General features: G+C 42.8%; 1 protein-coding gene across 2 annotated transcripts; it reads left to right on the plus strand.

Moving 5' to 3' along the window:
• The first annotated feature begins 11,100 nt into the window (after positions 1-11,100).
• Positions 11,101-15,528, plus strand: LOC138676019 (pneumococcal serine-rich repeat protein-like). Of its 2 annotated transcripts, XM_069764813.1 has the most exons (7): positions 11,101-11,408; positions 11,778-11,860; positions 12,686-12,747; positions 12,834-12,920; positions 13,083-13,278; positions 13,425-13,584; positions 14,357-15,528. In XM_069764813.1, the coding sequence occupies exons 3-7, from the start codon at positions 12,703-12,705 to the stop codon at positions 15,456-15,458; spliced, it is 1,590 nt and encodes a 529-aa protein (XP_069620914.1). In that variant the 5' UTR covers positions 11,101-11,408; positions 11,778-11,860; positions 12,686-12,702; the 3' UTR covers positions 15,459-15,528. The 2 variants fall into 2 exon arrangements, with proteins under 2 accessions (XP_069620914.1, XP_069620915.1); XM_069764814.1 differs by having other exon boundaries at positions 11,101-11,860.
• The last annotated feature ends 909 nt before the right edge of the window (positions 15,529-16,437 follow it).

Genomic DNA, 16,437 nt, shown 5'->3' on the forward strand with positions numbered 1-16,437 from the left:
TCTAGTTTAGTAAACACTCTAGCTCCCCGAAGCCTATCGAAAAGCTCAGATATCAAAGGCAAAGGGTACTTGTTCTTAACTGTGATAGCATTAAGACCCCTGTAGTCTATGCATGGACGTAGTTCTCCACTCTTTTTCTGCACGAAAAAGAACCCTGCCCCAGCAGGTGACACTGACTTCCTGATGAACCCTCTTGCCAAATTCTCTTGAATGTACTGAGACATTGCCTCCGTTTCCGGGAGACATAATGGATAGACTCGACCCCGGGGAGGCTCAGCACCAGGCAAGAGATCAATAGGACAGTCATAGGGGCGATGGGGCGGAAGGGTCTCCGCTGCCTTTTTGGAGAACACGTCTGCATAAGACCAATATTGCTTGGGGAGAGAGGAAAGATCTGCGGGTACCTCTGTAGTAGCAACCTGAACGCACTCTCGATGACACCTGTTCCCACAAGATTCACCCCATCCCAGAATTCTGCCTGAGGACCACTCGATGTGAGGAGAGTGGTACCGTAACCAAGGTATCCCTAAGAGAACCTCATCAATTCCCTCAGGAGACACACGCCAGAATATAATCCCTGACATCCCGGACCATATGCGGCCACCAGTACGTTCTCGCCAGTAGCTCAGATGTCCTCTTTGTCCCAAAGTGTCCACCCACCCTGGACGAATGAGCCCAAGAGAGAACCTCCGGTCGCAAATTAATGGGCACAAAAGTCTTGCCCGGAGGCACAGACTCTAGCGAAACCGGCGCTATGGTTCTCAGGCTCTCGGAAGGGACAATAAGCCGAGGCTCCTCTTCCTCCTCCTCAGTTGACATAAGGGAGCGAGAGAGAGCGTCAGCACGGATATTCTTCTCCCCGGCGAGATAATGAAGGGAAAAGTGGAACCGGGAGAAGAACAGGGACCATCTGGCCTGGCGAGAATTTAGCCGCTGGGCTGTTTGTAAATAGACCAAATTTTTGTGGTCCGTGTAAACTTGGAAGGGAAACCGCGCACCCTCCAGAAGGTGTCTCCACTCCGAAAAGGCCAACTTCATTGCTAGCAACTCCCTGTCCCCGATGGAGTAGTTTCTCTCCGCTGGCATGAAGGTCTTAGAGAAGAAGAAGCATGGATGCTTCCGACCTTGAGCATCCTTTTGATAGAGGACTGCTCCAGCACCAACGGACGAGGCATCCACCTCCATTAGGAATGGCTTATCCACGTCGGGACGATGTAAGATGGGAGCGCTAGCAAAGTGGGACTTAATAGAAGTGAAGGCCTTGGAGACCTCTTCCGACCACAATTTGGGATTCGCTCCCTTCTTGGTTAGGGCCACCAAGGGAGCTACCAGAGTTGAGAAGTGGGGAATGAACTGGCGGTAATAGTTTATGAACCCCATAAAGCACTGCACCGCTTTAAGAGAATGGGGCTCTTGCCAGTCCATCACAGCCTGTAGCTTGGCAGGATCCATAGCCAATCCCTGGGCGGAGATGATATAGCCCAGGAAAGGTAAGGACTCCTGCTCAAACACACACTTCTCCAACTTCGCATAAAGAGAGTTTGCCCGTAGGAGGTCGAAGACTCTGCCAACATCTCTCCGGTGGGAGTCAATATCTGGAGAAAATATGAGGATATCATCCAGATAGACTACAACCGAGGTGGAAAGCATATCCCGGAAGATGTCGTTGACAAAGTGTTGGAAAACGGCAGGTGCATTACAGAGCCTGAAAGGCATCACCAGATACTCATAGTGCCCATCTCTGGTGTTAAACGCCGTTTTCCATTCGTCCCCCTCACGGATGCGAATCAGGTTATAAGCACCCCGCAGATCTAGTTTAGTAAACACTCTAGCTCCCCGAAGCCTATCGAAAAGCTCAGATATCAAAGGCAAAGGGCACTTGTTCTTAACTGTGATAGCATTAAGACCCCTGTAGTCTATGCATGGACGTAGTTCTCCACTCTTTTTCTGCACGAAAAAGAACCCTGCCCCAGCAGGTGACACTGACTTCCTGATGAACCCTCTTGCCAAATTCTCTTGAATGTACTGAGACATTGCCTCCGTTTCTGGGAGAGATAATGGATAGACTCGACCCCGGGGAGGCTCAGCATCAGGCAAGAGATCAATAGGACAGTCATAGGGGCGATGGGGCGGAAGGGTCTCCGCTGCCTTTTTGGAGAACACGTCTGCATAAGACCAATATTGCTTGGGGAGAGAGGAAAGATCTGCGGGTACCTCTGTAGTAGCAACCTGAATGCACTCTCGATGACACCTGTTCCCACAAGATTCACCCCATCCCAGAATTCTGCCTGAGGACCACTCGATGTGAGGAGAGTAGTACCGTAACCAAGGTATCCCTAAGAGAACCTCATCAATTCCCTCAGGAATGACGAGTAGAGATATAACCTCCTGATGAGATGGTGACATGGACAGAGTAAAAGGGATAGTTTGATGTGTAATCTGTGCGGGCAGTGTCGACCCATTCACCACTCGTACCATTACTGGTTGAGATAGCATGACCAGAGGAATTGCGTGACGTTGGGTGAAGGCTGAAGACATAAAATTGCCCTCCGCCCCAGAATCCACGCAGAGTTCTACCGAGTGAGAGGATGAGCCCAATGTTATTGTCCCCTTAAAGGACAATTTGGAGGCAAACGTCGCCATGTCTAGTGCACCTCCACCAACTACCACTAGACGCTGACGTTTCCTCGACCGCTGGAGACATCTGGAGGCAAGATGTCCTGACTGTTGGCAAAGATGACAAATCTGGAGTGCACGAGCGGTCCGGGACTTAGATCCCGCTCGTGACTCTACCACTGGCTCATGGCGCTCAGGAGCCTGGTCTGGAGATTCCAAAGGTTTGGCGAAGGTGGGAGCCAGCCGAAACCTCTGCCTACACTGGGCTCGTTCTAACCTCCGCTCGTGAAAACGGAGATCAATACGAGTGGATAGAGTTATTAATTCCTCCAGTGTGGCGGGAATCTCCCTAGTGGCCAGGGTGTCCTTAACGTGGTCAGCCAGCCCCCACCAAAATATTGGAATGAGAGCTTTTTCCGACAACTCCAGCTCAGATGCTAAGGTGCGGAAGTGGACGGCAAAATGACTGACCAAGGACGAGCCCTGAGTCAATGCCAACAATTGGAGCGCCGTATCATGGGTGACACGAGGTCCTAAAAAGACCTGTTTCAGAGTGCTCAGAAACAACGGAGCACTCTGTACCACATGATCGTTACGCTCCCATAGCGGCGTAGCCCACTGCAACGCCCTGTCCGATAGAAGAGACACTATAAATCCCACCTTACCCGCTCTGTAGGGAAACGAGAGGCCAGAAGCTCGAGATGGATAGAGCACTGACTCACGAAACCCCTACAAGACTTACTGTCACCAGAGAATTTCTCTGGAAGCGGGAGGCGAGTTAGAGTCGGGACAGGAGCGGCAGTGGACAAGGTGACTGCAGCAACACTAGCAGCCTGAACAGCGACAGCAGTGACATCCACAGCTGAGGTTGAACGCTCAAGAGCCGCCAACCTTCCCTCCAGCTGCTGGATGTACCGCTGTGAACGCTGATCGTCCATCATTTACTAGCCAGACCTTGGCGCTAGTATTATGTTAAGGACCGGCGGAACGCACCGTGCAGGTAAAAGACCCTGCTGCTAGTAAGACGGACTATATGGCGGTACTAAGTATACACACATGGGTTAACTTCACCCTGCGTGAAGGAAGCGATCCTGTTGCGTCACAGGACCGCAGTACCGCACATAAAGCGCGAGCAAGAAGTCAGCGGACTCAACCCCTACACAGGATTGAAGTCCGATTAGACACTTGCTGGCACAACACCGCAACTGGGTGTGTCAGAGGAACATAAATAATATAATGAAGGCACAAGAGTGCGTGCGGTGCCGCACTGACGGACACCACTAACCACCCAGGCTTGGGTCAGGAAAGCGCAGAGCAAGCGCACGGCGCCGTACTGGCGGACACAGCAACTGGTAGCTGTAATGTGTGTTTCGTGCTGTTGGATAAGTCGGGCGCTAGATAGCAAACATACACCTTCCGCGAACAGACATTCAATAGGGAGGGTTATTTAAAGAGCGACTTACACTCACAACACACACACATATTTACAAGACAATACTAGCGCATGGCCGTGCGGTCATGCGCAGTTTATATAGTAGCAGCACAGGAAGCGGCTCCAGAAGTTTTGCCCATTCAGGACCTGCCAAGAGGACCAATGGGATGTGCTGCAATACCTGAGCATGTGACCCTCGATCTCCAACGGGAGATCCTGCCCTGGGCATGCTCAGACAGAGAAAAGCAGGACTTAGATCCAGAAACGTCCACTCGCCGCTGCCCAGCACTGGCTTCAATTGCAGAAGCAGGAAAAGCAGCAGTAACTCTTCGCACAGAGTCAGACTGAGCGAGATGCTGGGATCGATGTCCCTGCTGAGCAGACTCCACCGCGGCTGGAGAAGAATGGGAGACCGCAGCGGAGACGGATCGAGATTCCCCCTGTGCAGCAGAGGAAACTCGACTCCTAACAATACCCTAGTCAATAAGTTTTCCGTGGCAAAATTAGGTGCTTTGGCTTATATTCGGGTCGGCTTATACACGAGTATATACGATATATGTGGCTAGTTTGAAGATAAAAAAAAGCTGTGGCTTTTGGAACAAAAGGACGAAAAAATGTAAGCTCAAAAAAAAATTTCTAGGTTCTTAAGGGGTTACAGGGAAAATCCACTTTCAGTGAACACTTGTATCTAGATGAAATTTGATTTAGAAGAAACAAATCATTCTGTACTCACCCTTCTTGCTTATATTGCTGAGTATCCAGTGCAGCTGCTGATGTCTGTTATTGTGTGCAGTGCTGATGTCAAGTCAAGAGCGATATAGCCATTCAGGGAGCTCAGTGGCTCTGCTCGACTGGAGATCATTAAATGTTCAGTGCAGATGAGCTCACTGACTGGCTGTAGTTTCGTCAACCTGACTTTAGAGCTACAAACAACAGATACTGGCACGAGCGATGGAGACTCACCTTGGGGAAAGTGAGTAAGGCTCAATTTTTTTTTCTAAATCAAACGTTGCCTAGGCACAGGAGTTTTTTGAAAATGGGAAACCACTTTAAGTTGTTCAGTAACTTGAAATTCATATTCCCTAAATCCCAATCCAATTGAGAATCTGTGAAATGTGCTGGAAAGGGAAATCTGATCCATAGAGAACCCATTTTGCAATTTAGGCCACGTTCACATGTTCAGTATTTGGTCAGTATTTTACAACAGTATTTGTAAGCCAAAACCAGTAGGATAACAGTCCAAGGAAAATTATAATAGAAACACGTCACCACTTCTGTATTTATCATCCACTCCTGGTTTTAGCTTATAAATACTGATGTAAAATACTGACCAAATACTGATTGTGTGAATGTGGACTTACAGAAATAAAAAAATCTGTTGATAATGTCTGCATGCCAGATGGCCAATGACGCCTTTTAGAAGTCTTGTGAACTCAGTACTTTGAGTTAGAGCTGTTCTGGCAGTGTAAGAAAAACCTAGAAAATATTAGATAGATGGTTTTAATGTTATGGCCAATCACTGCATAAATTTTCAAAGCACATTCTACAAAGCATCTAGGTTGATATCCTCAGAATAATCTTATTTAACCTGTTCATCATAGATAATCTAATATTTGTCCTTAAATCCAGTAATATTACATATAAAACATTTTAAGGTTGTTGCCATAATCTGCTATCCTGGATTTTTCTCTAAATTACAGAACTTTGTATCATGGCAAATCAAAATGTAGTTTCACTGAGCTGTCGTTACTCTAAAACACTGATTACAGATGATAATCTGTCTGGTGTATAGTGACCTGTAATTAATCCAATCCAATAGTTACGTCTCTTCTGATTAGATACTTTTGGCTGGTACATGGTGCAGCACTAAATTGAAAAAGAGAAACCTTTATAAAGGCAAGCAAATCAGATCCACTTTCTTGAATAGTAATTATTCCTTGCCATAGAATCCTCCTTAAAGAATTGTGGAATCCGTGACAAATTAGTTTCTTGGATAATTACTCAGCTTCTTTCCGTATCACTTGCTGATAAATGAAGACTGCAGCTCAGGATTCCACCTCACCGATTGTGGTAATGCAATCCATTACAGTAAAATGCCAATACACAGCTTAAGCATTGTATATTTTCAATGATGCATCTTTTATTTACAATGTAAGCCAAAGGAAGAAATGTGCTTGAAAAATTACTAGTATTACTTAGAATACAAAACATCCAATATGACATAAAACTTATATTGTTTTCTGATGAACGGTTATAATTTGTTAAAAAAAAAGAATCAAGAGAAAACCTAAAACATCAAAATCATAGCGTGACACACAATTTGAGTTATATGTGCTCGTTGCAGTAATAGGCCTTTAGTTACAATACAATGGTCTAAGAAGTAAAAGGTATTTTAAACTTGTTAGTGTATTATTTGTGAGTTGCAAACTGCAGCTCAGAATAGTAATTTTATGTGTTCAATTAAAGCCTGACTCATTTCAAAAATTAAATAGTCAAATTTCATCATGAAAACATATTTTTCATTACTTAGTATATTAATAAACTAAATGGTGTACCCAAACCATCAGCATAAATTATCATTCTGCTACTAAATGGAATAGTAAATGCAAATCAGATAATAAATGGCCCATATATCTAAAAACAGACATCAATCATAAATAATATTTTTAAATGTGGATGTTCAAAATACCGTACATTGAATCACAATTTCTCTATTTTTTCAGATGAGAGTGCTTTTAGTACTTTATTACCATATTATCTATTCATGGGAGTCTGTTATATTTAATAACACATTTTGTGGTTAACATATGTTGATACCCTCTTTAATTAATGGGTTCAGCCATTTCTCTTCCACATATTTCTAATAGGAACTTAAGACAAAAAATACCAATAGAGTGGGTCATATTGAATGATAAGTATCTTTTAAGTTTTGTTTGCTCCCCTCTATATTTGGCACACATTTTCAACATTGCTGCTGAACATATGCCACAGACATCTGTCACGCTAATTGTGGCATTGAAATGTTTTGAAAAAGAAAAGTTGACAAAGCTTTTCAATATAGTTATTTATACTGACATATAGTGACAAAAACTAGGTCAAAAGAATATATGCCACTCTTACACATACGTTAATTAGGATGCATTGGTTTCCTATAGACGGCTCACAAGCCTGAGATGACATGTTGCAGAGGTGATGCAAACAAATTTACTTATCCTATCTAACCTTTAGATATTGCAAACTTAAATTAGAAATTCTACATAGTCTGAAAATCTACCAAATTTATCACAGAAGGAAAAACTGAGTAGTAAAATGTGTAATTGGGTCTTATCCAATGATTAAGCATAATAAGGTACAGGGAATTGCTCATCTGATATATTTGTGTAGCACACAACGATCAAGCTTAAATTTATCCCATGAGTTAAAAAAGCGTTGTAATGCCAGAAGAGAACCAAGTGTTGGGTTATCTGCACTGCTGGTGGAGATCCGAAAGAATAATCTAGGATAAAAAGTAGACTTGATGCAATTTTATTATCAATGCATTTTGAACCCTTCAAACTTTTTCTTCAGGATCTAACCACATACACAATTTTTTCTCAGTGGCTCATGCTGGTTGAAAAATTTGGTGCGTCTTTAGTTGCTTGGGTCTAACTTTATAGCACCCATTAGTCAGCTTAAGTTACAGCAAAAATTTGGCCCCAAAGCTTTGTGCAATTTTGGCACAAATGGTCACATTTAAGCCATCTTTCTCCCTACTAATCCATGCTCCTTTCCTACCAAGTCATAGCCATTTGCCTAGAGAGACTCAAGATATAATGAACGCATATTCTGGCATGTCCTTATGCAGTTTTCTCAGTAAGTCTTTTTGACATTGTAAATTGAATTCTAGAGGAAATAGATTAAAAGATCCCACAACTGCCAACTTTCAAGGTGTAAATTAAGTATCTACAGGTAGTGAACTCAAAACAGAGGAGGACTTTTCCAAAAAGTCTGGCATCCAAAAGGGACTACATGGTGCTCAGTTAATGTCAATAATCTGATTTGTGACCTTGATATTAATATTATGTTCTCGTTCACCCCATCTGGATATGAGATTGTCATTTAAGATGGAAGGTACTCATAAACATTCAATCATTTTTGATCTTTCGACCGTTATTCTTTCTTCTCCCTACAGATAAGTGTACTCGATTTGGGCAAGGATGCTTATATTCCCATTGGGGAGAGGGGAATAACCTAATCACCTCTAAAATTACTCACTTGTGTTGAAAATAAAAAGATAATACATTTATGCTTGATTCCTCCTCCCTCACCTTATCATCTTCTGTTGAGGACATTAAGAAACCCCTATACTATATACAGCGCTAATAAACAAACATCATTGACAATAATTATTTTTTTTAAATGTAGTCTGAACATTGTTACTGTAAACAGCAAAAAATACAAAAGGTTTACAATAAAGGACCATAATGAAAGAATAAATAGAAAGCAACTTAACAGCACTGACAAATAACCATGCTTGATCATACTACTGTAGAAGGCTGACAGTGAAAAATGTTTCCTTTGTGAAAGTGTCTTGGAATATTTGGCATTCAGGTGCAAATGTGCTATTTATCTTTTGCAAGAAGTTTTAATCAGACAGAAGTTAAGTTAGGGGTATTCCCCGCAGAGGGGACTTTAAAAGTATTATACCAAAGGGAATTTATAAGACAGTTTTAAACTATAATTTTGCTATTGTGTTCATTTCCTATAAAACATTTATTCCCTTTGAAACACCTTTGTACTATTAAAATAAATGATATCACTCTGTAGGACTGAAGAGACTTTTTTTTTATTCTTTTTCCTGCTCTCGCGGTGCATCTTTAAATGAAATTAATATCTCCAGTTCTACAAGGAATGGAAGGATGTTTTTAGTCACAGTGTGTGTATTTCATGATAACATTCTCATATCAATAATTATACTGTATAGTGAACATTTTACATAAGAATGGGACATATTGTGCACTGGTTAAATATACAGTCCCAACCTAAATGGGAAACAAAAGGAACAAAATGTGAGGTTATCTATCAGGCAGATGGTGATTTGTCAGATCTTTTGTATTAAATATAATATATATATTTATTAGGTACATAAACTGTCACTTATGCTTAACTGGCCATTGTGACTAGCACTGTTAAAGGGACTCTGTCACCTGAATTTGGAAGGAACAATTTTCAGCCATAGGGGCGGGGTTTTCGGGTGTTTGATTCACCCTTTCCTTACACGCTGGCTGCAATATTGGAATGAAGTTCATTCTCTGTCCTCCGTAGTACATGCCTGCACGAGGCAATCTTGCCTTGCGCAGGCGTGTACTATGGAGGACAGAGAATGAACTTCAATCCAATATTGCAGCCAGCATGCAGCCAGCGGGTAAGGAAAGGGTGAATCAAACACCCGAATACCCCGCCCCTATGGCTGAAAATTGTTCCCTCCAAATTCAGGTGACAGAGTCCCTTTAACCTGGCACAGTAGCGGTATCTAGTATGGAGGGTGTGGGAGCAGTGGCATAATTTGAAGATCATGGTAACCAATTTAGAGATACAATGGGTCCCCAATAATTGCAAGTCTCTAATAGATTGGTCTATTCATTTAGGCCAAAGTGACTTTTTGGTTTCCTTAGGCTCCATGGCCTGGGTGTAATTGCAACACCTGCACCTATTGTAGTTACGACCCTGTGCAGGGTTATTGAAATATAGAACACAAACACAAATCATTCTCATGGATTTTAAGATCAAAGAAGAAGCATGGAAATTTTAGAAACTTTATTACTCCCCAAATGCTTTATATTGTTTTTTTTGTCTTTTGTTTTTCAAACATGTAGTGAGGTTACAAACACTGTAAATAGGGTCATATAAATAAACCAAGGATGACATTGGAATTTAATTAAAAAAAATAATGCACAGTTATTATGAAAGGATGATGCGAATTTCAGATGCGCGAGTAAAAGGCTGACATAAAGATGTGCTGCAACAGAAGGCAGACTTTCAAGTCATTTAATTGTTTTATTAGTATGTATTTAAATTGGGGGAAAAAAGTATTTAGTCAGCCACCAATTGTGCAAGTTATTCCACTAAAAAAGATGAGAGATGCCTGTAATTTACATCATAGGTAGACTATGAGAGTCAAAATTGAGAAAACAAATCCATAAAATCACCTTGTCTGATTTGGCAAGATTTATTTTGCAAATTATGGTGTAAAATAAGTATTTTGTCACCGAAAAACATGCAAGATTTCTGGATCTCACAGACCTGTAACTTCATCTTTAAGAGGCTCCTCTGTCCTCCACTCATTACCTGTTTGAACTTGTTATCAGTATAAAAGACACCTGCCCACAACATCAAACAGTCACACTCCAGATTCCATTATAGTGAAGACCAAAGAGCTGTCAAAGGACACCAGAAACAAAATTGTAGACCTGCACCAGGCTGTGAAGACTCAATTATTATTCTTATTATTTATTATTATAGCCCCATTTATTCCATGGCGCTTTACATGTGAGGAGGGGTATACATAATAAAAAATAGATGCAATAATCTTAATCAATACAAGTCACGACTGGTACAGGAGGAGAGATGACACTGCCCGTGTGGGCTCACAATCTACAAGGGATGGGTAAAGATAAAATAGGTGAGGGCAGAGCTGGTCATGTAGCATTTTGGTGGATCGGTGGTTACTACAGGTTGTAGGCTTGTTGGAAGAGGTAGGTCTTCAGGTTCCTTTTGAAAGTTTCCACAGTAGGCGAGAGTCTGATATGTTGGGGTAGAGAGTTCCAGAGGAGGGGGGATGCGTGGGAGAAATCTTGTATGCGATTGTGGGAAGAAGAGATAAGGGTACGTTCACATTAGCGTCATGCGACGCTGCGTCGCCGACGCACGACAACGCATGCGTCATGCGCCCCTATCTTTATCATTGGGGACGCATGCGTTGCGTTGTCGTGCGTTTTCAGTAAAACGCACGACGCATGCGTCGTAACACCGCACCTGGGTGGCGTAGGAGACGCTACATGTTGCATTTTCGGAGCGCCAAAAAAACGCGCGCGTCGCTCGTGCGTCGTCAATGCGTTACAATTTCCCATTGAAACGTATTGACGACGCACTTGCGTCGCGGGTGTGCGTCGTGCATGCGTTGTGCGACGCATGCGTCGTAACATAAAATGAAACAAAAAAGTGTCTAGACAGTGTCTAGACAGTGCAAACAGTGAGAAAAACATCCCCCATATATAAAGAAAATGTAGGATTGTTTGTCACTTCTGCTGCCGGCTACACAACAGGCAACATCAGACCAGACACATCAGAGCAACTGTCTTCTCATCCGCTGTCCAGAGATGTAAGTATAGAATGATTATGTGCATTTTCTACATGTTTTTACAATTATTTTTGCAAGTAGTGTTTTATATTCTGCACTGTGGCTAAAGATATTGTGGTCTTTTTGGTCTGGTTTTGATGTACGGCATTGTGTATAGGATGGCGTTTCATTGTCTGCGGCCTTGATTAGTGTTCTTTCCAAGATTGATTTTGAGTTTCCATTTTTTGGTTTGGTGTTGTTTTTGTATTCAGTTGTGCTGTTTTATTCTTCCGTTATATGATGGCGTTTCATTGTCTCTGGCCCTGTCGGTTGTTTTGTAAAGTATGGTAGTATAGAATGATTTTGCGGCCTTTTATTACATTTTTATTGCAATTTGTGTATTATTTTCAGCACTGTGGTTGTGTAAAGAATTATTAGGCAACATCAGACCAGACACATCAGAGCAACTGTCTTCTCATCCGCTGTCCAGAGATGTAAGTATAGAATGATTATGTGCATTTTCTACATGTTTTTACAATTATTTTTGCAAGTAGTGTTTTATATTCTGCACTGTGGCTAAAGATATTGTGGTCTTTTTGGTCTGGTTTTGATGTACGGCATTGTGTATAGGATGGCGTTTCATTGTCTGCGGCCTTGATTAGTGTTCTTTCCAAGATTGATTTTGAGTTTCCATTTTTTGGTTTGGTGTTGGTTTTTGTATTCAGTTGTGCTGTTTTATTCTTCCGTTATATGATGGCGTTTCATTGTCTCTGGCCCTGTCGGTTGTTTTGTAAAGTATGGTAGTATAGAATGATTTTGCGGCCTTTTATTACATTTTTATTGCAATTTGTGTATTATTTTCAGCACTGTGGTTGTGTAAATACATAGTTGTATGTTTCTGGTTGCGATGTATGGCGTTGTATCCCCTTCTATTTTCTCCGGCACTGTTGGTTTCATTGTAAAGTATTTATGTTTCTGCCCTTATTTTTTTTCGTGTTGAAATATTTTTTATTACAACCACATATTGTGTTTTTTGTGTTGATCCGTGCATACTGTAATTTTTCTTTTTTAAAAAAATCTTTTGGGATTACTACATTGTGTACTTGTTAATTTTCTTATCTTTAGCCTTTTGTACTCTGGCATTGGGTTGTCTCTGCCATTGTTTCTTTAATCTAATCAATGTGGCAGTGTAGTTTGCTCATCGTTAGTTCAGTTGGAGTGCAATGTTATTTGTGGTTTAAATGCCTTTTTTTTTAATATTATTTATTGCATGATAGTGCATAGGAGCATAGTCAATGTTATTTTTTTGTTAATTTCAGAACTGCTTTAATTAGTCATGGCCAGCGGCAGTGATTCCGGCACCCCACCGCTGAGGAGTCCGGTGAGTACATGATCTACTATTGCTTGCTATATTTTCGCTGTCATTTGTAGATGGGTCACTCAACTTTTTGTTAAACTATTTTGCAGGCTTCTTCAAGTGAGGAGGAGAACCAGGAGGAAGAGAGGGAGCAGCAGCAGGGACCACGGGGCCAAGCTGTGGTTGTAGGACGGAGCGTAAGTATTTATTTCAAACCTTTATTTATTTATTTATTTTTTTTTTGCGGGTATTGGGGGGGGTGGTGGTAGGGTGTGGTGTTGTGTGTAGTAGGTGTTGGTGGAGGAGATAGGGACAATTTTTTTCTCTTTCAAACCTTCATATTTTCCATTCTTTTCTAGGTTTCACAACGGGCCCTGGATGAGCCACTTAACATTGACCTAATGGTGGCATCAATAGAAGCACGGGGCCCGTTGTGGGACAGCCGTGACCCCCAGCACGCGGACCAGGGCATATTGCGGCGTCTGTGGTTGGAGGTGGCACAAACGCTGTGGGATGGCTTCGACAGCGCTAACGCCAAGGCCAAAGCCAGTTTCCGTAAGTATTTAAAAAATAGTGCTGTGACCCATCATGCCAGGATTACACAACCGTCTGTGATGTCTTTGATTGGGATTGCACACGGTTGCGTAATCTTTTTCGATATATTATCTAAAACCTTTTTTTTTTTTTTTTTTAATACACAGTTAAACAATTGAGGACCAGATGGCGCTCCATGAAGGACCGTTTCAAGAGGGGCCTGAAAAAGGAGGGACAGGCTCGTAGTGGTGCTGGCGCTTCAAGGACCTCGGTGTACAAGCATAACCGTATACTGCAGTTCTTGCGACCGGTCCTTGAAAGCAGAGAGTAAGTATAGTACCTATTCACACACCTAGTTTTCACAACATGCATATTCACATACTACATTCCAGTCACGTTGCTTATTGCCCAGCCATTTATTTTGCCAAGTACCAAGTATATAAATGAAGTAAAAAAAGGCTAGTTCACAGAGTTGTGCAAAAATACATACTTTTCTCCTCTTGAATCATAAGCAGAGGATCAAACATCAGCACAATACAATAGACTCTATCTACGTGTTTCAGGTGACAGGGAACATCAGACCTGAAACGCGTAGATAGTTTTTTTATTGTATTGTGCAGATGTTTCATCCTCTGCTTTTGATTGAAGTTAATAATTTTTTTTTTTTAAACTTTTCACCACTCGTTGACCTTGAATTTTTTATTCATTTCTTATCTTCTCACACTTGCCAGGTGTATCTACGATTTTTTATACATAATAAAGTTAAATATAATAGATACGGCATACATTCCACTGCAAAGCTGGTTAGGTTCCCATGGTTGCTCAGCTCGCAGGACCTGTGATGACGTCTCGTTCACATGACCGTGACGTCATGGCAGTTCCAACCTAAGCATAATTGTCTGGCGTTGCAAACTAAAAACATGGGTGACTCTTTAGAATTAAATAAATACCGTTTGTTTAATATTGATGGTGCATATGCAGTGTCAATATTAAAAATAGTGTAATATTAATGGCGGTAATGGATACCTGGCGGTAAAATGTTCTGACGCATGTGAAATGTGATATTTTTTATACTAATGGTTTCCTTATGTTTTCACAGAACACACAGCAGCACCCGCGAGACTGTCCAATCCTCAAGACGACCCTCAAGAGCGGTCCTTTGTGAAGCGCCATCTGAACTGTCGCGGCCATCCCACAGCGAGAGCAGGTCTGCAACAACACAATCTGGCGAACCGGCAGCCGGTCCATCAGATGTTCCTCTGGCCGAGGCCTCTGTTGCTCCGTCCTTTGGGTCTTACCGACAGCGTCAGCGGGCCTCGGACAGGGCGCCCATGTCCGAATTTTTACATCTGAGTACCGTATTTCAGAATGGTTTCAAGGCGCTGTGCGATAAAATGTGCAATATCGAACGGCGTCTGGAAAACATCGAAACGGATCTCTCGAGGCCGGCAAAACATTTCTTTAGTGCCATTCACAACGGCATGGTGGAACATCTTACGCCGGAACTCCAGATTTCGTTCATGCAGGGCTGCAACAATTTATATGTCAGTGCTCTGCAGCAGGCTCGGGTCATGCAGTCAGCGACAAATATGCCCGCAGTACCATCGCTGGCTGCCATGACTCCGACTCCTGCTGCAGAGCACCACCACAGAGGTCCGCGTGCCGAGGGCCACCGCCGCCGCCACCGCCACCACAGAACTGAGCCCCAAAGTTCCGAGCCTGACAGGCCTTCAAGGGGGCACAGACGGGAAGCCGACCCCCACCCAGAGGGAGAGAGGAGGAAAAAGAAGAAGAAGAAGACCATGACGACCACAAGCACTACGTCCTTGGCTATGGCTGCTCCCCAAAGTACCACCAGAACACAGCCTGGGTCGACCCGGAGCACACCAAGTACCCAGGCTGGGTCTACACGGAGTACACCCACTACCCAGCCTGGGTCAACCAGGAGTACACCATCTACACAGCCTGGGTCGACCCAGAGCCGGAGTAGCCAGCCAAGGACACTGGTCGTCCCTCCTCCTCTCTCACCTGCTTCTGTTGCAGTCTCGCCACCACCATCCACTGGCTGGACTGATGTCGGCATCCCGTCTAGTGTCATAGAGTATGCTGCTTCCTCCCCCTCTTCCTCCTCCTCGGTCTCCTCATCACAAAAAACTGGGGGATATGAATCCCCTTTGGTTGCGGACATTGGCACCCCTTAAAACCGGGTTCCCTTTTTTTTTTTTTTTTGTAACACAAAATAAATTTGTTATATTTTTTTAAAAAAAAATTTTGGTTTTTATTGTCTCAAATAAAGTTTGCACCAAATCACACCTTGCGCCGTACACACAAATCGTGTCTTTGTAACACCAGATGTGCAATGTGTGACAATATTATCTCTATTTTTTTTAACATTTTCTTATATGGCTGTCGTTCATTGTACTCAGATGTTACAAACACAAACAGCATTGCTCAATATGTCACGTTTACAAAGTACCATCACACAACGATTTCAGTATGGATATAGTTGTTTTAACTTTGTCTTTTCTGAAATCGTAAAACGATTGAGCCCCTGCTGTGATTTTTTGGTTATCAGCAAATGATTTGGAATTTTTTTTGGGTAACTTATCAGAAGCTGTCATTGTTGGATTGGTGAGTTCACACCAATCCAGCGATGTCTTTGTTTTAAACAAGGGAAAATTGGGTAGTGCACTGTTTTAATCACTGAAATAAAAAGTTTACAATACCCCACTAATATAAAAAGGTGTCTACCAAGTCCCTCGCCGTCATCTTTCCGCACTGACACTGTGATTCCCGCCCGTAAAGCTGAGCACACCGTTGCCTTAAACGCTGTGCTGTGCTTTAGGGCTGGCACAGTACGGGAAGCTAACGGCGATGGACGTTTCACACACCGTAGTGTAAAGGTACCTTCACACATAACGATATTGTTAACGATATCGTTGCTATTTGTGACGTAGCAACGATATAGTTAATGAAATCGTTATGTGTGACAGCGACCAACGATCAGGCCCCTGCTGGGAGATCGTTGGTCGCTGAATAAAGTCCAGAACTTTTTTTCGTCGCTGGACTCCCTGGAGACATCGCTGGATCGGCGTGTGTGACACCGATCCAGCGATGTCTTCACTGGTAACCAGGGTAAACATCGGGTAACTAAGCGCAGGGCCGCGCTTAGTAACCCGA

Source organism: Ranitomeya imitator, chromosome 4 (genome assembly GCF_032444005.1).
Source record: "Ranitomeya imitator isolate aRanImi1 chromosome 4, aRanImi1.pri, whole genome shotgun sequence".
In the NCBI taxonomy this organism is placed as follows: domain Eukaryota; kingdom Metazoa; phylum Chordata; class Amphibia; order Anura; family Dendrobatidae; genus Ranitomeya; species Ranitomeya imitator.